The 26612-nt window shown below is 44.3% G+C and overlaps 1 protein-coding gene across 3 annotated transcripts in view; it reads left to right on the top strand.

Annotated features, from left to right (window-relative positions):
* The window catches only part of RRAGD (Ras related GTP binding D), a 149390-nt gene that overhangs the window by 96646 nt on the left and 26132 nt on the right, over positions 1 to 26612 (top strand). For all 3 annotated transcript variants that reach the window (XM_033936197.1, XM_033936196.1, XM_033936195.1), the window contains exons 4-5: positions 16177 to 16291; positions 19470 to 19612. In XM_033936197.1, the coding sequence (XP_033792088.1) occupies positions 16177 to 16291; positions 19470 to 19612 (258 nt within the window). The remainder of the gene's footprint in view (positions 1 to 16176; positions 16292 to 19469; positions 19613 to 26612) is intronic.

Below are 26612 nucleotides of genomic sequence, written 5' to 3'. Positions count from 1 at the left end.
TGTTTCAGATTTCTTGAAGAAACCACAGCATGGTTGGAGTGGCATGGCAGGGGCCAGGTTATATATCAGGGTGATAAAACAGGAGAACAGCTTCAGTTGGCTGGGAATTAAGGCTTATGGCTTTCTAGACTCAGGTATGTAAAACCAAAGGAGTTGATGACCCCCTCCAAACAAAATAAAATGGTAGCCAATAAACCATATAATGAAAGAGTACAATCAATAAATCCAGTGTCTTTAGACATGCATGCTGGATCAAACCAGATTAGAAAGAGTTGCTTAATTCATGCCTCTACAAAACACAGAGGGCCATTTTTGAAAAGGACGTCTATGTTCGATTTTGGTGTTTTTCACAAGATGTCCAAATTCGGAGGCTCAGAAACAGCCATTTTTGGAAGGCAAACTGCTAGACATCTTTAAAAAAATATATATTTTTTTAAATCACCTACTTGGACGTCATGGCCAGCAGGATGTCCAACCTTAGGGCACCTAACTTTATACCCCATTTTCGACCTCAGAAATGTCCAAACCCAGACCATTTGGGCTTAGGAGGGGCCAGCCTTGTAATGGACTGGCCACATAGACATCCCAACAGAGCAGTGGGACACCTTAGAGGGGTACCAGTGACTTCACGCAAAGGATGCCAGATATACATCTTAAATAATATAACAAAAAAACATAGACAGTGCCTGATATTAAATTCTCATAGAGTATTCACAGGCCAAATAGTAAATAGAAAAATAAGAAAAATAAAAAATAAATAAATGTGAGACACCTCAGCACAGGCCTGAATCAATATCGAGTGGCTTTGTAGGGCAGAGACTCGATATTGATTCAGGCCTGTACTGAGGTGTCTCACATTTATTTATTTATTATTTTTCTTATTATTTAATTTACTATTTGGCCTGTGAATACTCTATGAGAATTTAATATCAGGCACTGTCTATGTTTTTTTGTTATATTATTTGATATTTTTTAAGTTTTTCAGAGTTCTATTATTTCAGAGTTCTGTTATATTATTTGATATTTTTTAACAGTTTTTCAGAGTTAGATATACATCTCACCATAACCCCCTTATAATTTATGGCGAGCCCTGCAAAACTCCATCAAAACCTACTCTCCCCACCTGTCTACCACCCCAATAGTCCTTATGGCTATAGGTGGCACCTATATGGCAGTAGAGTAGGGTTTTGGTGGGTTTTTGCTGGCCTCACACTTTCCACCATAAATATTGTGGTTAGAGTGGTTTATGGGCCTGGGTCCTCCTCTCTATGGTTCACCAACCCACCTACCAGGCTACCTGTGTGATGCTCTACTAGGCTTTCCCATACCAAGTGCTGCTGTTCTAGAGATTGTACTGTTTCATTCAGATCTTTGTGGGGTGGGGGTGGGGGGTTAGTACAACACAGCCTGGCTTCCTGTGATCTCTGCAGTATCCCACTTCATCTTATTTGCATATGCAAATGAACCTGCTTAAACTTTCAGGTACAAGCCAGTTTGATTATCTGTCTCCACGCCCGGGGTAAATAACTCTTGTCACCAATTTTACTTCTCATGTCAACCTTCCACCCCCCAGCAGATAACCCAAAAGAAAGGTCTTAACACCAAACAAAACAATGCTGGCTTCTATCTTCTCCTAGCACCCTTGCATTACTCCGGATGGCTTTTCAAAACCCGGCACTTTGTCCGGGAGACTATTCCATGCATCTACCACCCTTTCTGTTAAAAAGTATTTCTTTAGATGACTCCTGTGCTCATCACCTCTTAACTTCATCCAGAGCTTCCTTTCAAATGAGACTCGCCCCATGCGTATTTTTGTAACCTATAGTTTCTATGAGCTGAGTGCATAAGGGAAAGACTCACCTATGACCCTCCTGTATTCTGTGAATATCTAGGGTTACCAGATTTTTGGGAGGGAAAATCCAGACCCATGGCCATGCCCCCAGGACCTCCCAGTTCTGCCTCTGTCACACCCTGTTCCGCCCCCCCAGACGGCATCTGCGCATGGGTGGATGCGACAGAGTGACGTCACCTCATTGTGTCCGCATATGCGTGGATGCTCCTTCCCGATACAATTTTATCAGGAAGCTTTTCAAAACCTGGACAAAGTGTCAGGTTTTGAAAAGCCGTCCGGACCCCCAGGCATGTCCTCAAAAGGAGGACATGTTCGGGGAAATCCAGATGGCTGGTAACCCTATGAATATTCCCTTTACTTAATGTCCAAGCACCAGCACTGAATATCGGGGCTAAATTTGGTAGAGATGACTGCTAGAACCTATGCAGGTTCCAGTCAATATTCAGCCAGGGCTGCATAAGACAGCCTCCCCCCTTTCTACCCTTCCCCCTTAGCCTACAACAATCAAAGCCCTCCTCTCCAAAATGAACAAATGAACGCCCCCGCCCCCAGGTCTAACTTAAGATTGACATGCACTAATTCCTGTGTTGCTTAGCACCTGTGTTTTAGGTGCTGTTAGTAGAATCAGGGTGTAACTTCTCAATGCACTTTAGTAAAATATTATCTTGAGCTTTCAATGACCAGAGTCTATCTCATCAGATGCCTGGCTTATAGCTTAATTATTTGCTTGCAGAAAAATTTCTAATTTTTATTTGCTCCTATTAATCACATGCTCCCACTTGACTGCAGTTTTGCCTCAACAGAGGCTTTTTCTCAAGGGGAACATTCAGTTTACAAGCTCTGAGGAGGGGCCTAAGGCTCTGATTGGCCTAGGCACTTAAGGCCCCTCTCCCCAGTGCATCTCAGGATACTCCAGGAATAGGAAGGCCCACCATTTTGAAGAGCTAAGCTTGCTGGCTAGAGGGAATAGACATCCTTCTGACCAGCCTTTGTAAAGGTCGGGGAGGGGGGTTGTCGGGGGCATGACGGCAACAGCGGGAGGGAGTGGGCATCCCTTCTGCTGCTAGGGGGTGTCAGGGGTTGTTTTATGGTGGTGGTGGGAGGGAGTGGGCATCCTTCCCACTGTTGGAAGTGTGTGTTGTGGGGTTTGTTCTACAGCAGCGGTAGGAGTGAGCATCCCTCCCACTACCAAGAGGAGTCTTGGGGGGGTTGTTTGCCGGCAGCAGGAGGGAATGGGCATCCCTCGTGCCATGGGGGGGATGTGTCAGGGGTGTTGTTTTATGGCGGCAGCAGGAGGGAGTGGGCAACCCTTCCGCTGTTAGAGGGGTGTCGGGGGAGGTTGTTTGACGGTGGTGCGGGAGGGAATGGGCATCCCTCCTGTCGATTTTCAATTTGGGGGTCTCTCTTTTTTTTTTTTATTTGCGGGGGGAAGGTCTGAACTGTCAAACCTTACTTTCCTGTCAATGTCTTTGCCAATCAGAGCTCAGGCACTGATCAGAAAGTAAGGCTACGACAGCTCAGATCCTGCCAGAAAAATTTACCCGCAAATGTACTACAGTGAGGTTAGGAAATCATCCGGCAATGATAGAGAACTACCCAGAGTGTTCATCTTAATATTAATGACCTCTTTGTACTACATTTGCATGGCAGAGTCAGACACAGCTAGGAAAATTGGAAAAGAACACGGTGAGCCGTTCTATAATCGGACGGTAAAACACTACCCAATACCTGTCATTCAATTGCAGCATTTAAACCCAAAGGTGAACGAGTTTGCCAGCAACAAATAAATTGCTGTTCCTTCCGTATTAGATATAAGCGGGGTATAAGTTTTTAAATAAATAAATATTACCATTTCAGGGAATATGTTCACATTTGATCATGACAAAATTGTCAGTAAAGGTGAACCAAAAAAAAAAAAATTTGATCAACAGCCTCCACAAGAAGATAAATTCAAATTAAATCATGATAAGACCAAATTCTTTGTTGTGCCTCCACTTAGAATTTTACATGAACCATCAGTTATTATAGACTTAACACTATAAGATCAATCCAACGATTAAAATATTGGGAGTTGTTATAGATCAACACTTGACCATGAAAAAGCAAGTAGATGCTGTAGTGGAAAAGGGTTATTACACTTTGTGGAAGCTGTGTACCATAAAATCATATTTTGAGTTTACGGCCTTTAAACTTTTAGTTCAGTCGTTATTCCAACACCAAACTGGACAAAATCAGTGACTGGCTCCACAAAAATAAACTCTCCCTTAATATCGATAAATCTTGTGGCATTCTTTTTCCGATTAAGGACAAAGAAATAATAAAAGGAAAAATCTTCATTAAATCTTGTCCAATAAGAATGGAATCAAAAATAAAACTTCTTGGAGTAATCATAGACAAAGATTTAACCTTTCACGACCAGATCAGTTCCGTTGTAAAAACCTGCTTCTATAAACTTCGGCTTATCCATTCTCTAACTTCTATCCTCGAAACTAAAGCTATCACAACTCTTGTTCATTCATTGGTCATCTCTCATCTAGATTACTGTAATTCTCTATATGATGGATTTCCTCAAAAAGAACTACGGCGTCTACAGCTCATTCAAAACACGGCAATAAAACTTATTCATAAGAAAGGGAAATATGATCATGTTATTCCTCTTCTGAAAGAAGCCCACTGGCTACCTGTCACACACTATATCACTTATAAAATACTAATACTAGTCTTTAAAATCAAACTCTCGCATCTTCCACCTTTCTTGGATAAACTCATCATCCCTCTCTGCCCTTCCCGGACTCTCAGATCAGCAGATCAGAACTTATTGTCTGTTCCCTCTATCAAAGAATTCTACTACACTAGGAAAACTAACTTCTCCGTAGTTGCTCCAACTTTGTGGAATGCCTTGCCATCTCATCTCCGCCACGAAAATCTTCTCGACAAATTCAAGACTAAACTAAAAACGTTCTTATTTCAAGATGCATTCCACAGCTTCTAAACTTCTCATTCTCAAAAGTTTGCCAACCGCTTTTAAGAAGCGACACCATCCCTAATGTTACATCCCCACCCCCTCCCTTTTCTTTTCAACTCTTAATTATTATTTTTTTTTTAACGATGTAACTTTTACCCCCACGTTCATGTTTGTCTTCGTAAAATGTGTTTTAATGTTCACTCTCCCCCTTCATATAAGTATTATTTTAATATTTTATTTTATTTTAGCATTGTAAACCGGCTAGATACTTGTCGATGGTCGGTATATTAAAAATAATAAAACTTGAAACTTATTCTAACATTGTCTACTTGACATGTACCAAGAAAGAGATGGTTAGGCTTAGACTGATTCAAAATACAGGGGTCAAATTAATTTACAGTCTAAAGAAATATGATCATGTGACTCCTTTCTCTCGTGAGTTGCATTGGCTTCCAGTGGAGGCGCGCGTTTTGTTTAAGCTGGGTTGTCTTTGTTACAAAGTTGCGTATGGTATTGCTTCAAGCTATATGACCAATAGATTCCTCATAGCATTCCATAAACATAGGAGAGAATCACATGCATTAATTTCCCGTCTGCTTAAGGTTGTAAGAGCAAGAAATCCTTGGAAAACACACTAGCATTTTAGGCTGCTTTCTATGACAGGGAATTTAGGCCACTGTTGCGTAGTGCTTGCTCTTACAAGCAATTGAAAACTCATCTTTTTTCAAAATATTTAGCAAATTAATCTAAATCATCCTTAGGTTATGCTATTTTTAATCTTTTGTTCACCGCATTGAACTTACGGTTATGCGGTTTATAAGTACGATGTTATGTTATAAACTCAGCCAAAAGAGTGAGTTGGGGTATCTAGCATGGCAAAGAATTACTCGAGACAAAGAATCACTTGGATCAATAATAATCACATAAACCTTTATTGAACATAGCAATAAAAAATATACAACTTATAAAATCGTGCACAAAAACTAAGAGCTCCTTTTACGAAGCTGCGTTAGTGGTTTAACGCGCGTAATAGCGTGCGCTAAACCGCTGGCACGCGCTAGCCACTACCGCGTAATGAAAAGTGGCGCGCGCTGAAGCCGCTAATGCAGCTTCGTAAAAGGAGCCCTAAAACCTTAATATTCCAAACTTTAGCCAACTAAACCCCAACATGATTTTGGCATATATACCAGATGGGCCAAAAATAAGCATACAGTATTTATTATTTCTTTTTATTTTACAGGTATTGAATATGTATAATACAGTATCATTTATTAAACTTGATATACCACCTTAGTTGTGACACAATTCAAAGCGGTGTACAAAAAAAATATGTTATAACATAGAAATAGAATGCCATTAATAAGACAAGGTAGCACTTCTCATTCATACCAAAGAACATAAAATATTTAAAACCAAATTACTGCAAAAGTACGCCATTACTTTCCCTTCATTCCTACTTTCTTTCTTTCTATATTTAACTTTTTAAAAAATAATACTAAGAAAAAGCTCTTTCAAAAAGGAAGGTTTTTAGAATCGTTTGAAATTTAGTATATGAGGATTCTAGCCGTAAATTTTAAAGATAATGAATTCCATAACAATGAAGCAATCGCAAAAAAAAAAAAAAAAAAATCAGCATTTCTAGTACTTTCCCATTTTGTTTTTGATGGGTGAGGAATGACAAGTCTATTACAAGTTTCAAGTTTTATTCTAAATTTGATTGATCGCTTATTGAAAATTCTAAGCGATGTACACATCAATAAAATTACAAAATTTTAGGGGGCAACAAAACAAACGAAGAACTAAACCTTGCAAAACATATTGAAGACTAACCTTACAAACATATTGAAACAAGAGGAAAGAATGGGAAAAGAAATACAAATTGTTGATAGTAGTTAAGACAATTATGGGGAAAAAACAATAGGAAGGGAGAGAGCAATATACTTAAGGAAAGTTCTAGAATGGAATTGGAATGAGACTCCTAGTCAAGCTTTCTAATTATCAAATGCATCCTTAAAAAGAAAGCTTTTTAATTTGCTCTTAAATTTATCCAAATTGAGTTCTTCCCTTAAATAAATAGGGAGGGAATTCCATGTTTGAGGGGCTGTGACAGAAAAGATGACTTGCCGTCGTGTGTTAATAATTTTAAGTGAGGGAATAACGAACAAAGAGTTTTTAAGCCCGTTACATTAACGGGTGCTAGAATAGATGTGTGTGTCTGTCTTTCTTTCTCTCTCTCTTTCTCCTTGGCTGCTTTCTGTCTGTCTTTCTTTCTGTCTCTTTTTCCTCCGCTGTCCACCACCACCCCTTGCCAGCTCCCCCTGTCCAGCAGTAGCCCTTCTCCCTTCCTTTTATCTCCCCTGTGTCCAGCAGCACCCCTTCCCTGCTCCCCCTGTCCCTCTTCCCTGCTCCCTGGTCCATCAGCACTTCTTCCGTGCTCCCCGTCCCTCTTCCCTGCCCCCCGGTCCATCAGCACCTCTTCCGTGCTCCCCCTGTCCCTCTTTCCTGTTCCCCCATCCATCAGCACCTCTTCCGTGCTCCCCCTGTCCCTCTTTCCTGTTCCCCCGTCCATCAGCACCTCTTCCGTGCTCCCCCTGTCCCTCTTCCCTGCCCCCCAGTCCATCAGCACCTCTTCCGTGCTCCCCCTGTCCCTCTTTCCTGTTCCCCCGTCCATCAGCACCTCTTCCGTGCTCCCCCTGTCCCTCTTTCCTGTTCCCCCGTCCATCAGCACCTCTTCCGTGCTCCCCCTTTCCCTCTTCCCTGCCCCCTGGTCCATCAGCACCTCTTCCGTGCTCCCCCTGTCCCTCTTCCCTGCTCCCCGGCCCATCAGCATCTCTTCCATGCTTCCCCTGTCCCTCTTCCCTGCTCCCCGGCCCATTAGCACCCCTTACCTGCTCCCCCTGTCCAGCATGTTCGTTGGCAGCCTGGTGAAGATAGCGGCCGGCTGTAGCGAACTCGCAGGCTGCTATGCACCTCAGTAGCAAGTTCCCTCTGACGTGATCGCGTACGTCAGAGGAAACGTGCTACCGAGGTGCTGAGCGGCCTGCAAAGTTTGCTACAGCTGGCCACTATCCTCACCAGGCTCCTTTGAAGAGCGGCGTCGGCAGCGGTACTGGGCAGTTTCACAGCAGCGGCGGCCACCGTGGCCGGAAATCGGGCGGCAATGATGCGGCTCTGGCGCCGCTGGGAGAGAGCTTGCCTGCGCTTCCTCCAGCAGAAGCAGTTGGTGAGTGAGGGCGGGAGGAGAGGAGTGGCCAGAGTGTTCCCTGTGGCCGGGTTCTAAAATAAAATCTGGCCACGGATCAGAAAACATGGCCGCAGGGATCATGAAACCCTAAGTGTGCATGTGTGGTTAGGGTTTTATTATATAGGATTAGTGCTGAGTGATAATTAAGTAAAACGGTATAACTGATAACAAACACTTCACACGAATGTTACTTGTGACACCTGTAAAATAAAAGGAAATCATGAATAAATATGGTATACCTACTTTTAGCCCACCCCGTACTAAGATAAATGCAGATAAATATCTGACAATCTTGTTGACAGAAACAAGGCTACAATTGCGCAGCCAGATTTCCATTTCAGAGCCACAAGTTTTGTTTTTTTTCAAGTTTCACGTTTTTATTAATATTTGATGAATTGCTTATTCAGTTTGCTAAGCGATGTACAACTTCAAAAAACAGAGATGCGAAGACTAACAAAGTAGCTTCAGACTTACGAATCTAAAACAGACATGAGTCGGGCGGGCAGGAGGGAAAAGTTACAATTCTTTGTTAAGGGGAAAAAAGGGAAAAACGAAAGGGAGGGTAAAAAAATTTTGGGACCTAAAGCAACTGATTATAGGTCGAAAGAAGAAAGATTAAAAAGATATGTTTTTAGAAGTTTTTTAAATGAGGTGCCTATATGCTGGTCAGATTTATTATACGCAGATGGAGGTAATTCTCTAACAGTTGCCTAAAGTGAGGCACTGAGATGGTGGGCATAAAGCACAAAGCAGTTGCCGTTATAGAATAATGCATGTCCACATTTACACGTGTAAATTTTGGCATGCGCTCTTATGCTAGTTCAGTGCCTGGAGTAAGTGCTCACGCCAAGCTGCAGGCTGTTAGATACGTAAATATTTATTTATGTTCGTATTTATATACCACTTATAGCCTAAGTGGTTTATGTTCAGGTACTAAAGAATTTTTCCCTACCTGTCCTGGTGGGCTTACACTCTATCTTATGTACCTGAGGCAATGAGGGATTAAGTAACTTGCCCAGGCTCACAAAGAGCTGCATGGGATTTAAACCCACAACCTCGGGGAGGAGTCACGTGATGTGCTGGACCGGGTAAGACGTGACTTACTCGTGCTCCGGGGCCCCGAGTCTCTTCGTGTTTAATTTACTTATCTTTGCGGGTCCCGCTTCTCCCCTGACCATCGGGGTGGTATATGGACGGGTTTCTCCAGCGCGCTAGCCCTGTCATGAGCGCCAAGTCCAGCCGTGTTATTAAAGATCGGGAGACGAGGTCGGCGTGGCTGGATTCCAAGATGGCGGCGGCGGGAGACTTGGGTTTCGCACTCCCCTTATCAGAGGCGCACATTGCCGCACTGTCAGCGTCGGTGGTGCGGGCGTTGGATTCCCGCTTCGACCAGCTCTCCTCCCAGCTCACGTCGCTTGAGTCCCTCTTGGGGGAAACCACCAGACGCACAGGAGAGCTGGAACACTGGGTCTCGATGGTTGAGGACTCCCACGTGGCATCTGCGGCGGATATGGCGTCCCTGAAGGCCCAGCTCCAGCAACAGGCAGACAAGTTGGAGGATCTCGAGAATCGCTCGAGAAGGGACAACCTCCATCTGGTGGGTCTCCCAGAGACAGTTTCCGAATCTCGCCTTTTAACTGTGCTGGAGTCGTGGCTCCAGTCTGCACTACCCCTTCCGGCTGGAGTGGGTCCTCTGAAGCTTGATAGAGCACACCGCCTGGGCCGGCGCACCGACGATCGGGTTCGCGCTAGGGTCACCATATTCAAGGTCCATCACTCGGCGATCAAAGCTGAACTGATGAAACAGTACCGCCAGCATCGGAATACCCTTCTTTATGAGGGGACACCGGTGCGCCTCTTCCAAGACTACGCTGTGATAGTGCTGCTGTGGGGGGGGGGGGTTGTTTGTTGTTTGCTTGCGTGGACTTGCTTGTGGGTATAGGGCCGGATTTTCTAGCCTGGGTTTTGGTGCCAGTCAGCATTGTTTTGTGCGCATGGGAAGTTGGGTGATATACTTGTTTCTTGTGGCTGGTTTGTCAGGTGAGTGTCCGGGGGGACTGGGTTGCTTTCTACGGACTTCTGGGGCTGAGGAGTCCTGGGTCTTGCGCCTTTCTGTTCCTTAGTTTCTTTTAGCTTTCCACCCCCATCTCTGTGGTTTGTTGGATGACTGGATTGGTTGTGGATGTAGTGGGCTGTCCTGGGGTGTGTGAGGTACGGGGACTGGGGGCCCCTGACACATCTTAACGTGGCTCTCTTTCCGTTTCATTTATGGGACGGGACTGTTGTTGTTGGGGATACTGGGTTGGGGGGTTGGGGGGGTTTGGGTGTGGGTGGGGTGGGTTTTGGGGGGTGGGGGGGGTCCTCCTTCAGTATGTTTGCCTCAATTTTTCTGTGCTCCATTGTTCAACCTTTGCTTCATTGTTCTCATTCAGCAGTCACTGCTACTCTGGGCCCTTGGGGTAGTTTTCTTTTGGATTCCTTTTTCTCCTCTCGCATCTTTTCTGATTTTCAGTTGTGAGTACCCCTTTTAGAATTACATCTTGGAATGTAGGGGGGATTACGTCGCCTGTTAAGAGATCCAAAATAATTGCTGCTCTGCAATGCTATCGGTCCGATATTGCATGTTTACAAGAAACTAGATTGACTGATGCAGAACATCTTAAGTTGCGTCGTTCTTGAGTGGGGGAGGTGTATTTTGCTTCCTCTTCAGGCCATCATGGAGGCATTGCTGTATTGGTCCGCAAGTCTTCTCCCATTGGTGTCCAGGTTCTGGATAAGGAGCCTGACGGTCAATCCCTGCTTTTGCGACTTACCTTGGGAGGGTGCTCCTATCTTATGTTAGTGGTTTATGGCCCTAATTCTGGGGAATCAGCCTTCTTGCAGCGGTTGCTCCAACTTTGTTCTCGTTTTCCTGGTGATCCTCTATTTCTCTTGGGAGATTTTAACTTGGTCATGACTCCTGATCAGGATAAATCCGGATCTCCCGTTTCTTCTTTGGGTTCTAAGGGTCATCTTCTTTCGGACTTTTGTGAATCTCTTTCGGTGGTGGACCCTTGGCGCCTCTTGCACCCTGAAGTTCGTGACTACACTCATCTTTCTCGTGCTCATGGCACTTGGTCTCGCTTGGATTATATCTTCTTGTCTTCCTCTATGTTTCCTTCCGTTCACTCAGCTGAGATTGGACCTCTGTCTATTTCGGATCACGCCCCGATTTGGGTTGATGTTTTCTTGGATTCTACGTATCTACAAGCGTCGTCCTGGCGGTTTCCCTTTTATCTTGCCCAGGATACGGAATTTCGTACCTTTTTGCAGGCCCAATGGGATGACTATTCAATGAATAATGCTTCCCACATGGATGATCCTATTTTGTTTTGGGAGGCTGGGAAGACGGTGATTCGCGGTCATATCATTTCATTTCTGTGTGCTCGTACCAAGCGTATTAATCAAGGGATCGTTACTCTCAAACGGGCCTTACGTTTGGCGAAGCGGTCCTTTTCTCTTCACCCTTCTCAGGAGACTCGAGACTGTTATCTGTCTACTCAGGTGGCCTTGAACTCACTTCTTCATTCTTGTTCCCAAAAATGCAAAGCCTTTTATAAACATCGTTTTCTTCATTACGGGAACAAACCTGGCCGCCTTATGGCTCGTTTGGTCAACGCTACGACTGGTAGGAAGCCGATTTTATCTTTGCGGACCCGGAGCGGTGGGGTGGTGTCTCAAACTTCTGAGATCTCCGGGGTTTTATTTGACTTTTTTCGTCGGTTATATGAAGCTCCGGATGATGCTTCTTTGGAGATGATGACGGACTATCTTCACTCTTCTGGGCTCCCTCGTTTATCGGTGGCTGCGATTTCCTCTCTTAATAGTCCGTTCCGGGCAGTTGAGCTGGAGTCTGCCATTAAATCGCAGATTCCAGCTCCGGGCCCAGATGGGTTCTCAGGTGACTTCTACCGGCTCCTTTCCCCTTCTCTTTATGGACCTTTGTTGGCGTATTTTAATGCAGCTACTGCCCGTGGTTCTTTTCCACGCTTTGCGAACGAGGCCCTTATTACTTTGCTCTTGAAGCCGGGTAAGGATGCTGATTTGCCGGGGTCTTATCGCCCCATTTCTTTAATAAATGTTGACCTCAAGCTCTTCGCACGCATGCTGGCTGATTGTCTTGTTCCTCATTTACCACAGCTTATACATGAGGATCAGGTTGGTTTTGTTCGGGGCCGCCAGTCTGTACACAATGTCCGCAAGGTACTTCTTGCTCTTGCTCAGTGCCAATCTCACCAAATTCAGACTCTATTTGTTAGCCTGGATGCGTCCAAGGCGTTTGACAGCATTCACTGGTCTTTTTTGTTTCGTACCTTGGAGTATGTGGGGCTCGGAGGGTTCTTTTTGGATGCCGTGAGTTCCCTCTATTCCAATCCGCATGCTTCTCTGCTTGTCAATGGGGCCCGCTCAGACTCTTTTCCTATTCTTCATGGTACCCGGCAGGGTTGCCCTCTTTCCCCTCTTCTGTTCCTTCTTTCTTTGGAACCCTTGTTATGCACTCTTCGGGGGTTCACGGAGGTCAGAGGTCTCTCGGTTGGCGACTTCGAACTTAAGACTCTGGCGTACACGGATGATATGTTTTTAATTCTTACCCGCCCTGAAGACTCTCTCCAGGCAGCTCTGGATCTCAATTCTGAATTTGGGTTTTATTCGGGGCTGTCCCTCAATTTGGATAAATCCTTGGCCTTACCTTTTCCACCGGATTTACGTATTTCGTGGAGGGGTGCTTTTCCTCTTCGTTGGGCTGATTCCGCTTTGCGGTACCTGGGGGTTACCATTCCGCTGGATTTATCTAGTCTGTACCGGTTAAATGTGACGCCGCTGTTTCAGGCTTTACAAAATAAGTTACACCTTTGGGAATCTCTTCCTTTCTCGCTTCTGGGTCGAGTACACTTGTATAACATGCTACTAGTTCCCTGTTGGCTTTATGTTTTTCAGGTCCTTCCCCTTTATTTGACTTTTCGTGACGAGCGTAGACTGGAGCGTCTGGTCCAGAAATTTCTTTGGGCCGGTAAGAGACCTCATTTGTCTTATAAGCGGGCGGCGACTCCCTGATATAGAGGTGGTTTGGGCTTATTGAATCTCCGATATTTGAATGATGGTTGTGGCATACTTCAGCATTCACTAACACTTCTCTAGAACTTACTTGTTTTCATCCTGCTCACTTTAGTGCCTATCTTCATTCTGTCCCTTCTCTTGCACCTGAGTCTCTTTCTCTGAAAGTATTGCATCGACCCTTGCGGAAGGTTTGGTGTTGGGTCTGTAAATTTCACACTCTTTCTTCCTCTGTCTCTCCCTTTCTACCTCTTCGCTTTAATGGTTCTTTCCTGCCTGGGATTGATGAGCCGAGTTTTGCTCGGTGGGAAACGAAGGGCATTCATTATCTATTTCACTTGGTTAATGATGATGGTACCCCTAAATCTTTTGCTCACTTGCAAACAGAATTTGATCTTCCCCCTACTGACTCTTTTGCTTATATGCAAATCCACCATTACATTTCTTCCTTACCTCCTAGCTCATTGCAGGCCTCCTGCCAAGAGTCATTGTCTACGGCCTTTACCATTGGTTCACAGGAACCGGTCCCCCTCAAGTTCCATCATCGCCACTTGAAAGATGAATGCCCTTTGTTTGACCATTCTCGGCTGCGAGATGCTTGGTCTTGTGATCTTGCTGTAGACTTGCCTTCGGACATACTTCTTCAGGCTGTCTGCCGTCTGCCAGCATTTCGTAAATATATCACCTTTTGGGAACAACATTTTAAATTGATTTTTCGTTTATATATCTCTCCTAAAAGGGCTTATTTGGCTCACTTTCGTTTAAACGCAGCCTGCCTTCGTTGTCAGGCTCCGGAAGCCAGTTTGGGACACATGTTTTGGACTTGTCCTCAGGTACAGCTTTTTTGGACTGCTATCTTTGCTTTTGTGGAGAATCTTTGGCATGTTACCATTCGCAGCTCACCTTTGCTTTTGTTTGGGACTATTCCTCACTACTTTCCACGTTCCAAAGGAGTTGCAGCTTTCCTCAAGTGGTCTATCCTGATTGCTTTGAAATGAATCTTGCTGAAATGGCTTGAAACTGAGGCTCCGGACTATTCCCTTTGGAGGAGCCGCATGATTTCCCTCTTGATGTGGGAGAGACGGGATGTGACTGATTTGTCCTCTCGCCAGGGCCGCCTTTTCCAGACCACTTGGGAACCATTCTGGACTACCCTGACCCCTCTGGCTCGTAGCCGGATACTTAATTGATGCTTTTTGTTGTGCTTATCCTTTTTTGTTTCATTTTATGTATAGCTTGCTCTTCTGCTTCTTTTGGTAATTGGAAGGAGGACCCAGGGGTGGGACTGGGGGGGAGGGGGGGTGTTTTGGGTTGGGTTTGGGGGGAGGGAGGTTCTTTGGGGGGACATTTCAAACTCTTTTGAGCTGGTTTTTGACCTTGTTGTGTTACTCTGTTGTTTTCTTGATTGCTCAATAAAATATATTTGACTATAAACCCACAACCTCAGGGTGCCGAGGCTGTAGCTCTAACCCAGGAATCTCAAAGTCCCTCCTTGAGGGCCGCAATCTAGTCGGGTTTTCAGGATTTCCCCAATGAATATGCATGAGGTCTATGTGCATGCACTGCTTTCCATGCATATTCATTGGGGAAATCCTGAAAACCCAACTGTATTCTGGCCCTCGCGGACCGGAGTTACCCACCCCTAAGCACTTAGGGGTCCTTTTATTAAGGTGCGCTAACCAATTTAGCACACACTAAAGATTTAGTGCATGCTAAATGCTAAGACATCCATTATATTCCTATGGGCGTCTTAGCATTTAGCGCGCACTAATCTTTAGCGTGTGCTAAATTGGTTAGCGCACCTTAATAAAAGGACCCCTTAGAGCAGGGCTGCCCAAGTCCAGTCCTCGAGATCTATTGGCAGGCCAGGTTTTCAGGATTTCCCCAATGAATATGCATGAGATCTATGCATGAGATCTATGCTTTCAATGCATATTCATTGGGGAAATCCTGAAAACCCAACTGGATTGCGGCCCTCGAGGAGGGACTTTGAGATCCCTACCACTTTACTACACTCCCCTTAAATAGTAAATAGTAGTATTTCCTAATCCCTGACCTGCCCCTCCCAGGTCTATGCCTCTTTTGTGATTGCGCGCTTTGGATTTTCCATCCACAATTTATAGCATACTGACTAATGGCCGTTACATGCATAATTGCTAATTAGTGCCAAACAAAACCAATTATAGCCAATAAATTTATTTCTAGTGCAAAGGCTACTGGGAAATCCGGACGTTTGGTAACCCTACACTTATTCCTCCCCACCTCTTGCCCCCAGGTACATTAGGGAGATTGTGACAGACAAGGCAAAATGCTTTGAGTACCTGAATAAATTAATGTAAACTATTCTAAGTTCCCCTGGGAGAATAGCATAGAAAACTGAACAAATCAATAGAACCCTAGCGAGTCCCAACCCCCATACCCTCTGTGCTTGAAGACTTGCTTGACCTACAGTAGTTTTAAATTTGGCTGAAGGACAGTCAACTCATCAATATTACATTAAGGGAATTAAGCTGCATATTGGCAATGAAGGTAGGCTCTTAATGCCTTGATATAGTATTTGCTTTAAGCAAAAATCAGGTGACATGCAGAGCTCAGCATGCAGCTCATTATTACGCCAAAGCAATAAAACAGCTTACGTTTAGGTTTGCAAACTGCATTATTCCCAAAAGATTAGCTACACCTCATGACAAATGAGGAGCATGTTGGTGGAATCGGCTCTTGTGGGTTTAAAAAAAAAAAAATAAACAACAAAGAATGTTTAAGGGCTTCTTTTACTAAGGTGCGCTAGCGTTTTTAGCGCACTCTGTATTGCCCTGCGTGCTAACCTCACGCTATGCCTTTAAAACTAACGGAAGCTCAATGGCGGCGTTAGCATCTAGCGCATGCTGCAATTCAGCACGCGCTAAAACCGCTAGCGCAGCTTGGTAAAAGGAGCCCTAAATCAAACTGATGAAAGGAGCTTGTAAAGCTTTTGACTCTTTTTTTTTTTTTTGCTTCTATTTTCATTCTCTTTTCTTTCAGTTTTTATTTGACAAGTATATACGACCATTCGATATTTGAAGCTTTTAGCAAGGTGGTACAGAAATTAATTCCCCAACTGCCAACGCTGGAGAATCTTCTGAACATTTTCATCTCGGTAAGCGATCCGTTTTTGCCAAGGACGCAGCGCCCAGGGGCTTTTGAAAAAATGAAGCATAAAACAAACAAACCAAAAAAAAAAGCTTTCCTGTAGGCGGTGCTCAGATAATAAAAGTTCTTTTGGGGGAAGTGAAGGGGAGGAGTCTTTAGGTCTATCCCGAGGACACTCGGTTCACTGACCGTTCACAAAATGCTGATTCCTGAGTGTGGTTTCTTCTCAAACGAGCAAGGAGTATTTGCAAAGAAAATAATTTCTATCCGCTAATAGTGTTTTTCCATTAGCTGTAGTGTGCACTCATTTTCAAAAACTGGAATTACTTTCTTTGAAAATTGCCTAAGTAAAACGCACTTGACCACACAGGCTCATCCGCCTCTGTGTGTTGTGGCAGTTCCTGTCCCAAAAATCACTGTCCACCTATAAGCAGTGGCATACCTAGGGTATGTGATGATAAACACTTTCAATATAGATTGCTGTAGTGTCCTAAAGTAAAGTGTAAGGACAGCGCAGGCTGCACACCAATTAAAAATGAAGGAAAAAGCCTCAGAACAGGCCCTCCCACCTCCACTGAAGTGGTTTGCAAAAAGGTGGTCAAGCGAACCTTCAAAATATATTGGAAACTTGAGCCTCGAGCTGTGCTTCACTCATAAATAAATAAGTAATAGAAGAAAATATCTTCTGCTGATCGGTAAAACCAACGGTGGCCAGCGTTTCACAAATAAGCTGCCTCAGGGTGTACCCCGACCGATCAGACTTCTGAAAAACGCAACAGAACAGAGGAGATACAGATAAAAAATCTTTCACCCTCTACATTTCGTCCTTATGTGTATATAAAAGAACATACCTCTCCACCATGAGTGGTTTTAAAATCCTGAGCCACCCTCATGGAAACCATTTCAGATGTGTGAGACGGTTTGGCGTCCCTTTTTGAGAGGTATGTTCTGGCATCTGCTTTCCTTCCCCCATGCCTTGGGATCTCTCTTCTACTTCCATCTCTCCCTCCATGCAGCTCTCTCCTCTCCTTCCCTTCCATCACTCCCTATACTTCCATGCTCTGGTATATCCTCTCTTTTCTTTCCCTCCCTCTCTTCCTTCTTTCTCCCTGGTCTGACATCTGTCTCCTTCCCTTCCCTCTCCCCATGCCCTGGCATCTCTTCCCCCCCTCCATGGCCTGGCATCTCCTTTCCTTACTTCCTTTCCCCATGGTCTGGCATCTCTCTTGCATCTCCTCTTCCTTCTCCCTCCCTCCCTTTGGGTGCCCTCTCATGCATATTTATTCCACATACTGTAGGTATTTAACATCTCTATCATATCTCCCCTCTCCTGCCTGTCCTCCAAAGCATACATATTGAGATCTTTAAGTCTGTCCCCATACACCTTATGACGAAGACCATGCACCGTTGTTAGCTTATGTGTAGACCCAGAGAGTCTGTTTGTGAGTTCTTGTACCTTGAAAGTGTTGTCTTTCCTCACCTGTGAACCTGTCTCTAGAGAAGATTATAGATGACTAGTCTTTAAGCCCGTTACATTAACGGGTGCTAGAAAGCAGCCCCCTTTCCCTCTCCCCCTCCAGTTCCTCCCTAACTGTCTCTCCGTGGCCCCCTTTCTGTCTTCCCCCCCTAAGCAAAATGATCTGCCTCCCAGCACACCCCTCCCCCCGAAGCAGCCCCCTTTCCCTCTATCCCTTCAATTCCTCCCTGACAGTGTCTCCGTGGCCCCCCTTCTGTCTCCCCTCCCAAGCAAAGCTGTCTGCCTCCCAGCACACCCCTCCCCCCCCAAAGCAGATCCCTTTCCCTCTACCCTCCAATTCCTCCCTGACTGTCTCTCCGTGGCCCCCATTTTGTCTCCCCCCCAAGCAAAGCTATCTACCTCCCAGCACACCCCTCCCCCAAAGAAGACCCCTTTCCCTCTGCCCCTCCAGTTCCTCCCTGACTGTGTCTCCGTGGCCCCCCTTCTGTCTCCCCCCCAAGCAAAGCTGTCTGCCTCCAAGCACACCCCTCCCCCAAAGCAGGCCCCTTTCCCTCTCCCGCTCCAGTTCCTCCCTGTCTCTCTGTGGCCCCCCTTCTGTCTCCCCCCCAAGCAAAGCTGTCTGCCTCCAAGCACAGTCCTTCCCCAAAGCAGGCCCCTTTCCCTCTCCAGCTCCAGTTCCTCCCTGTCTCTTCGTGGCCCACCCGATTTTCTCTTCTCGCAGTCTGGCCAGCTCCCCTAGTCCCTTGCCGCCGCCACCCCCTTCCCTTCCCGCGGTCGACAAACCTCTTGGCTCCAGCAGCGGCCGCAGCACTGTAAACATGCTGCTTCGCGGCCTCTACTGCCCCGATTTGCTCTGCCGCGTATCTGATGATGTCATCAGGGACACGGAAGAGCAAATCAAGGCAGTAGAGGCCGCGAAGCAGCGTGTTTACAGTGCTGCGGCCGCTGCTGGAGCCAAGAGGTTTGTCGACCGCGGGAAGGGAAGGGGGTGGCGGCGGCGGCAAGGGACTAAGGTAGCCGGCCAGACCGCGAGAAGAGAAAATCGGGTGGGAGGCTCAACGGGGATTGGGGGGGAGGGGCGAAGACGACGACGAAGACGCACTGAGTCCTTGCTTTCTCCCTAGCTTCCAGTGCCCTACCGGACTGTACACCGCGATCTGGAGAGCAGGGAGTCTAACGCTTGCAGCTGGAAAGCAATGCGGCTGGGAAGCAGTAAGGCTGGGGACTTGCGCATGCGCACGTCTGCAAAGCCAAGGACATACATCTCACAGATCAGGGATTTCAGATCACACAGTTCTGAGTGCGCATGCGCGGCTAGCGTTTTATTATATTAGATTGCTTCCAGCCTTTTGAGCATAAAATGCATACTGTTGCTGTCTTTTGTTTTTCTCTCTTTGCTTCTTCTGTTGGCCACATGCCCTATTTGAGGAGGGAAGCATGACGGGGCCATGGAACCCTGTTCTTTTTATCTCCACAGCCCCATCCTGTTTCCTTCTTCAAATAGGGAATATCCCAAAGGCCTCATCTCTCTCTGCAATACATCCAGTCTTTTCTTGCTTGCATGTTTCTTGATTTTACTCCTCTGGATCTAAACTGGAATGTTCTCTCCGTGCAGCGTTGTTTTTCATGCACTGACCTCCTTTGAATCTGCATGGGATGTATGCCTGATAATAGTACCTTTGGTAGTCAGATGTGTTCTCTGTTTCAGAACTCAGGGATTGAAAAAGCTTTTCTGTTTGATGTGGTCAGTAAGATTTACATTGCGACAGACAGCAGTCCTGTCGACATGCAGACATACGAGCTCTGCTGTGATATGATCGATGTCGTGATTGACATTTCTTGCATCTATGGGTGAGTACATAAATCTTTTTCACCTTTTATCTTATTTATAACATTTGTTTGTGTGCCTGCCATCTAATTAGCACCCAGCTATCAAAACATTACCCCCTATTATCTAAAACTTCACTGGCTGCCCCTGAGGCCAGAGTAATATTTAAATTCTCTTGTCTCTGCTTCAAATCAATCTTTGGTCCGGCCCCTATGTACCTGGTCTCCCACTTCAATATGGGTTGCACTATCACGCCCTCATGTAAAATCCACTTATTTACACACCCAACAATAAAGGCCTGCCGTTACAAAAGATTCCTGGACAGAACTCTAGCCTTCCAGGCAGGTAAACTGAACGACTGGCTAGGTAACATTATCATGCTCTCCTCTTCCTATCAAGGCTTCAGAAAATTAGTAAAAACAAAACTGTTCAACCGATTTGTCACCTAAGAATTTGTTGTTCATTACCTCTCATATTCTGTATCCAATTCATAGCTATGTCGCTGACTGTCCAGCTCTTCTTATTTATACTTGTTTTCAGTGTACTTTTATTCAACGATTCTATATTGTAACTTATCACTGACTGTCCAGCGCTCTTGTTGTAAACCACCTCGAACTACCATGGCTTTGGCGGTATATAAGAAAATAAATTATTATTATTATTAAAACTAGGCAGTGACATCTCCTTCCTTCCCCTCTCAGAAACCATGTAATATTCCATATGTTGATGAGCACAGGGTCAACCCTACCAGGGATCATGTGGTGATGAACAGCAGAAGAGTTAGGGTCAGTAGAGAGTCTACTAGCGCTTTAGAAATTATTCATGATGTAGTAGTACTATCAGGGATCTCAAAGTCCCTTCTTGAGGGCCGCAATCCAGTCGGGTTTTCAGGATTTCCCCAATGAATATGCATGAGATCTATGTGCATGCACAGCTTTCAATGCATATTCATTGGGGAAATCCTGAAAACCCGACTGGATTGCGGCCCTCAAGGAGGGACTTTGAGACCCCTGTACTACATTGGTTGAAACAGGGACAAACCAGCCGAGTCTAAATACATTTGGACTGCATAATAGCTGCCTCTGGTTGGTAAAACAACCGTTTTGTGTAGCACAAGCATTGTTCTGGTGTGGCATCGAACTCTTAAAAAAAGAGACACCATTTGCACTAGTTCAAAGAAAGAAATTGGGGGGAGGCCGATTGAAACAGAGCGTGATATCCTCAAGCACGAAGAAAGAGAAATATGGCTGTTTGAAGTCTCCTCTGGCTGCATCTCTTCTCTCTCTCTCACACACACTTTCCCTCACTCCTCCATGGCTTCTTGAAAGCTTCATTGGCCCCTCACTCCTGGGATAACAGATCGCTGGTATCATCAGTGTCTCACTATCTCTTTCTCTCACTCCTCCTTGGCTCCTTGTAGGCTTCATTGCAGGTCACTGGTAGCATCAGTGAAGACCTCGGAATTCCTGGGTTAATTCATCTCATTTACTGTATATCAGTCAAGTCGTGAAATCTACTTTCTACAGTCTCCGCCAAATACGTTCAATGAAAAAATTTCTTTGTCCAAAATCTCTGAATATTTTGATACATTCTTTAGTAATTTCAAAGATAGACTATTGTAATGCCTTATTTAACGGAATAGCACAAAAAGAAATCAAGCGCCTGCAGATCGTTCAAAATACCTCGATTAAACTGATTGAAAACGCTAAGAAATATGATCATGTTACACCATTACTCCGGAAAGCTCATTGGTTGCCAGTCGCATATCGAATTATCTACAAATTAAACCTGCTTACCTTTAAATCAATAACATCAAAGACTCCAGCTTTTATTTATAAATTCTTAATTCCCTATAAAACTTCAAGAGTATTACGATCAACTGATCAACATTTATTAGTTGTCCCATCATTAAAAGTTATAGGCACACGACGACAGACCATTTTTTCTGTTACAGCCCCTCTAGCCTGGAACTCTTTGCCGATTTATTTGAGAGAAGAAAGAATTTTAGATAAATTTAAGAGTAATCTTAAAGGATTTCTTTTTAAAGATGCTTTCAGCGATTAATTAATTTTTATATTTTAACTTTTTTTAATCATTTTAAATTCACCTACCTTCCCCATTGTTTTTATCCTTAAATGTCTCTATTATATTAAAATGTATTTCTATACCTCATCTTACCCATTGTTTTCAAGTTTGTATCGTTATGTCATGTATACTTCGGATACTTTAACGTATGTTAAATTACTATAAATTTATATATTTTGTAATTACTGATGTACATCGCCTAGAACTTTGAATAGGCGATTAATCAAATTTTATAATAAACTTGAAACTTGAAACTTGATGCATGGGAAAGAGGAGAGAATGCAAGTCCGATATTCGGCCCTATTTAACTGGACAGGAAGAGCTCCTGGTTGGTTAAATAGCACTTAGCTGGTTAAACACTAATATTCCGTAGGAGGTAGCCGCTGAATATTACAGTTCAGAAGCTAGATGGCTTTGTCGCACAAACTTATCCATGAATTTCAAAGCGCTAGCTAAGTGTTATGGCCAAATTGGTCCACATTAATAGCTGGTCTATCTTTGGCTGCTATAAACTTAGCCGACCAGCACTGATTATCGACTAAACTAAACTAAAGCTTAACTTTGTATACCAAGTCATCATTCTGAGAAAGCTCGACTCGGTTTACAGCAATTAAATAAACAGGGACTTAGCTGGCTAACCAGATATTCAATGCTGGTCATTCAAAATAGCCCAGCATTGAATATCTGGGCTGAGCAGGGCTGGTTGTGATGCCTCTCCAACAAAGCCCCACCTCCTATGTCCAGCCCTACCCCCACCCCAACCTTGTCCCTCTACCCCCCCTCCCCCCCAAGCAGTATCTCTCTCTCTCTTTTTCTCCTCTCCCAGTAGCGTACCTAGTGTATTTGACTCCCAGGGCCAATCCTTTTAAACACCCCTCTCCTCTACATTAAAAGTTATTTTTAATAATAATCCACAAGTCACACAAGGGTGTGCCTAGAAAAAGGCAGCGTCTTAAACATTACAGTGAGTACTAGAGCATCAATAAACTCATTGTAAAACTAAAGCCAAATTAATACAGATCGATCCTGCAGTCAATGCTAACCGAAAACCATGTTTTTTTCATACAGCAGAATATAGATACACCTTCACCAGTATGGAATAAGTAATCACAAAGTAAAAATAGAAATATGTAGTCAAAAGTTAACTGAACCACCAAGAAACCAGACTCTGCATACAGTGCAGCACATGGAAACAGAAACAGTGATGTATGTTCCCTAATATTGTGCAAAATATAAAGATAGCAGATGTAAATTTGAAAAAAAGGCAAATAACAATCACCAATTTACAAATTAACAAATAGAAACAAAAGATGGAAAATAAGAATAATACCATTTTATTGGACTAATACATTTTTCAATTAGCTTCAGAGGCCAAAAACTTCTTCCTCAGGTCAGTACAGTATACTGCTGTTACAGTACCCTGTCCTGACTTAGGGAAGGAGGCTTTGGTCTCCAAAAGTTAGTCAAAAATGTATTAAAATGAGTTCAATAAAAAGATCACCTGTTTTCCATTTCTATTTATAAACATTTATCAACACAGCTACTTTATTCTATAAAAAAAAGTATTTTCTTTACCTTTGTCTTCTCTGGTTTCTGCTTTTCTCATCTTCTATTTGTTCCATCCACTGTCTGCCTTCTTTTTCTGACCCTTCCATCCATAGAAACATAGAAACATGATGGCAGATAAAGGCCAAATGGCCCATCCAGTCTGCCCATCCACAGTAACCATTATCTCTTCCTCTCTCTAAAAGATCATACATGCCTATTCCATGCTTTCTTGAATTCAGACAGTCTTTGTCTTTACCGGGAGACTGTTCCACACATCTTGAATTCAGACAGTCTCTTCCGGGAGACTGTTCCACACATCTACCACCCTTTCTGTAAAAAAGTATTTCCATAGATTACTCCTGAGCCTATCACCTCTTAACTTCATCCTATGCCCTCTCATTTCAGAGCTTCCTTTCAAATGAGACTTGACTCATGCACATAGTTCTCCTCTCCCTTCTTTCCTCCAAAGTATACATATTGAGATATTTGAGTCTGTCCCCATACACCTTATGACGAAGACTATGCGCCATTTTAGTAGCTTTCCTCTGGACCGACTCCATCCATATCTTTTTAAAGGTGTGGTTTCCAGAATTGTACACAATATTAAAAATGAGGTCTTATACAGGGGTATCAATATCTCATTTTTCCTACTGGCCATATTCTTCCTATGCACCCTTGCATCTTTCTAGCTTTCGCCACCACCTTTTCAAACTGTTTGACCACCTTAAGATCATCACATACAATCACACCCAAGTCCCGCTCTTGTTGTGCACATAAGTTCTTCTCCCCCTAAACTGTACTGTTCTCGTGGGTTTTTGCAGCCCAAATTCATGACCTTGCATTTCTTAGCATTAAATTTTAGCTGCCATATTTCAGACCATTCTTCAAGCTTCGCTAGGTCTTTCTTCATGTTATCACATCAACAGTGGTGTCTATTCTATTGCAGACTTTGGTATCATCTGCAAAGAGGCAAATCTTACCCGACAACCCTTCAGCAAAATCACTTATAAAAAAGACCACCCTCTTTCTATTGGCTCCAGCATCGATCCTTGGGGCACTCCATTACGTACCTTTCCTTCCGAGCGAATTCCATTAACCACCACCCTCTGACATCTGTCCGTCAACCAATTTCTAATACAGTTCACCACTTTGGATCCTAACTTCAGCTTGTCAAGTTTGTTTAAGAGCCTCCTATGAGGAACTGTGTCAAAGGTTTTGCTGAAATCTAAGTAAATTACATCTAGCACACATCCTTGATCCAATTCTCTGGTCACCTAGTCAAAGAATTAAATCAGCTTAGATGGCACAATTTACCTTTAGTAAAACCATATTGTCTCGGATCTTGTAACTCATTAGGTTCTAGCCAATTTGCTATCCTTTCCTTCAGCAACGCTTCTGTTATTTTTCCAATAACTGAAAGTGAGGCTTACCGGCCTGTAGTTTTTTGCTTCTTTCCCAACCATGAACGAGAAAGAGGTCCCCAATGTTCCAGTAAACTAAAAAAAACATGAAGGCAGCTGGGCCAGTTACAGGCATATAATTGTTCAATCTGTTGGGGTAGATTAATCCCTAAGGGGCTCATAATCGAAAGAGAAAATCATCCAAAAACCAGCCTAAGTCGGCATAAACGAAAGACGTCCAAGTGCCGATAATCTTGGATGTGTTTACAAACGACTTAGGCCATCCCAGTGCTGCTGAACGACCAGAACTACACAGGGCATTTCAGAAGGAGTGTCAAGGATGGGATTTGGAAGGGACATGGGCCAGCTTAGACTTAGTCATACTGCATGTATAACTGAATGTTTTACAACACAGCCTAAATGGAACTTGGACATTGTGACTTAGACCATTTAAAACATTGTCTAAGTCACAAAACCCAACCTAAAGTGACCAGTGTGGCATGGACACTTGGGCTAGGCTGGTGTGACCCACTCGGGGCCCCGTGACACAAGGAATAAAGTTTGTTTGTGACCCGGACCCTGCCAGTGGCTCCCAGGCCCACTGATGTGCTCCGGCTAAGCTTTCCACTGAGTGCAAAAAGAGGTGAGCCACACTGAGTTTCAAAAGCAAAGCCACTGCTGTATTTAATTGGTAATAAAAATTGAATTCACAGTCAGGTCAGATGGCATAATTGAGCAATTACAACAAAACAGTTTGGTGCCTCCAGGTTAAGCATAGTTCATAAACAGGACCCAGCATTCAAGCTTTGGCACTTATAAGCTTTACCACATCAGAAAAAGAAAAAAATCCCTTCAAACTCAAAACCAGAGTTTTTCCTTTGGCAGTGCTGAGGCAGCAGCCCTGCCCTAAAATTGGTTGGTCATGCTGTTTCCCAGCAAGAAACGCAATGCTGAATAAAGAAAACATTCCCCCCACTCCTGGAGATCTTATTGCTACAGTCCTCTATAAACAGTCCAGCAAACATAAGCAGCCTTGGGGCAAAAACAGTTCTGGTTTAAAACACACAAAAGACAACCAGCATAGTTCACACAGTTTGGGGAGCAGCAAAAATGTAAAACCCCAAACAAAGGCAAAACACAGGCTTCCCTGTTTTCCCCAAGTTAGTAGGTACTGGTTCAGCACACTCTCAAAACATATTTCAAATTCCAGTAACGTTTAGAATAAGAATCCTCCCACCTGTAGTGCAATCTACATTTCCATGGGGTCTGAAGGTGAGCTGTTCTACCACTGCTTCTATGGGAGTTTCTTCCTCAGAGCTCCCTGACTCTGAGCTGACGTCTTCCATTTCCCAGTCAGCAAGCTGGGGTTGGAAAGCATGAGGACTAACTTCCTCCTTTCCTTGTCTCTCCTGCTTCTCTCTGCTATTGGGAGTAAAAGGGTTTGCTTTACCACACCCTACTCCCTTAGCTTACACAAGAGAATTCTTAAAGGCACCTTCCCCCTCTATTCAAGGTTCCACCCTGCTCTTTCTTACTGGCACAGAAAGAAAACTAGAGGCTCTTGGGTTGTGTAGTTTTCTGTACTGCAATGCTTCTGGCTTAAACCTAGATTCTGTGGAGGAAATAGGGACTTGCTGGGCGCTTGGCACAGGATTTGTATCGCGCTACACGGGGTCCCTGTCATACTAGATAAGCACTGCAAACACATAGTACAGACCCCCACACACTACCCCATTGATCGCTGACCCCCCACCCATAAAAATCGTAATCACAACTTTTAAATTCTGCCTCCAGAATATCAGCACCTGGCATCATGACATAGGAAAGCCTAGTCGAGCTGCACAGAGGCGTCTTAAGTCATCTTGGGGGTGGGTTCGGGACCCATGGAGAGGAGGACCCAGGCCCATGAGCCACTCTAATCACTGCAATCATAGCGAAACATGTGCACTCCCCAAAAATCCCTCAAACCCTTTTGAACTGCCCTAGCCAT

This window comes from Geotrypetes seraphini, chromosome 3, assembly GCF_902459505.1.
Source record: "Geotrypetes seraphini chromosome 3, aGeoSer1.1, whole genome shotgun sequence".
NCBI lineage: Eukaryota > Metazoa > Chordata > Amphibia > Gymnophiona > Dermophiidae > Geotrypetes > Geotrypetes seraphini.
This window is presented reverse-complemented; position numbering and strand designations above follow the sequence as displayed.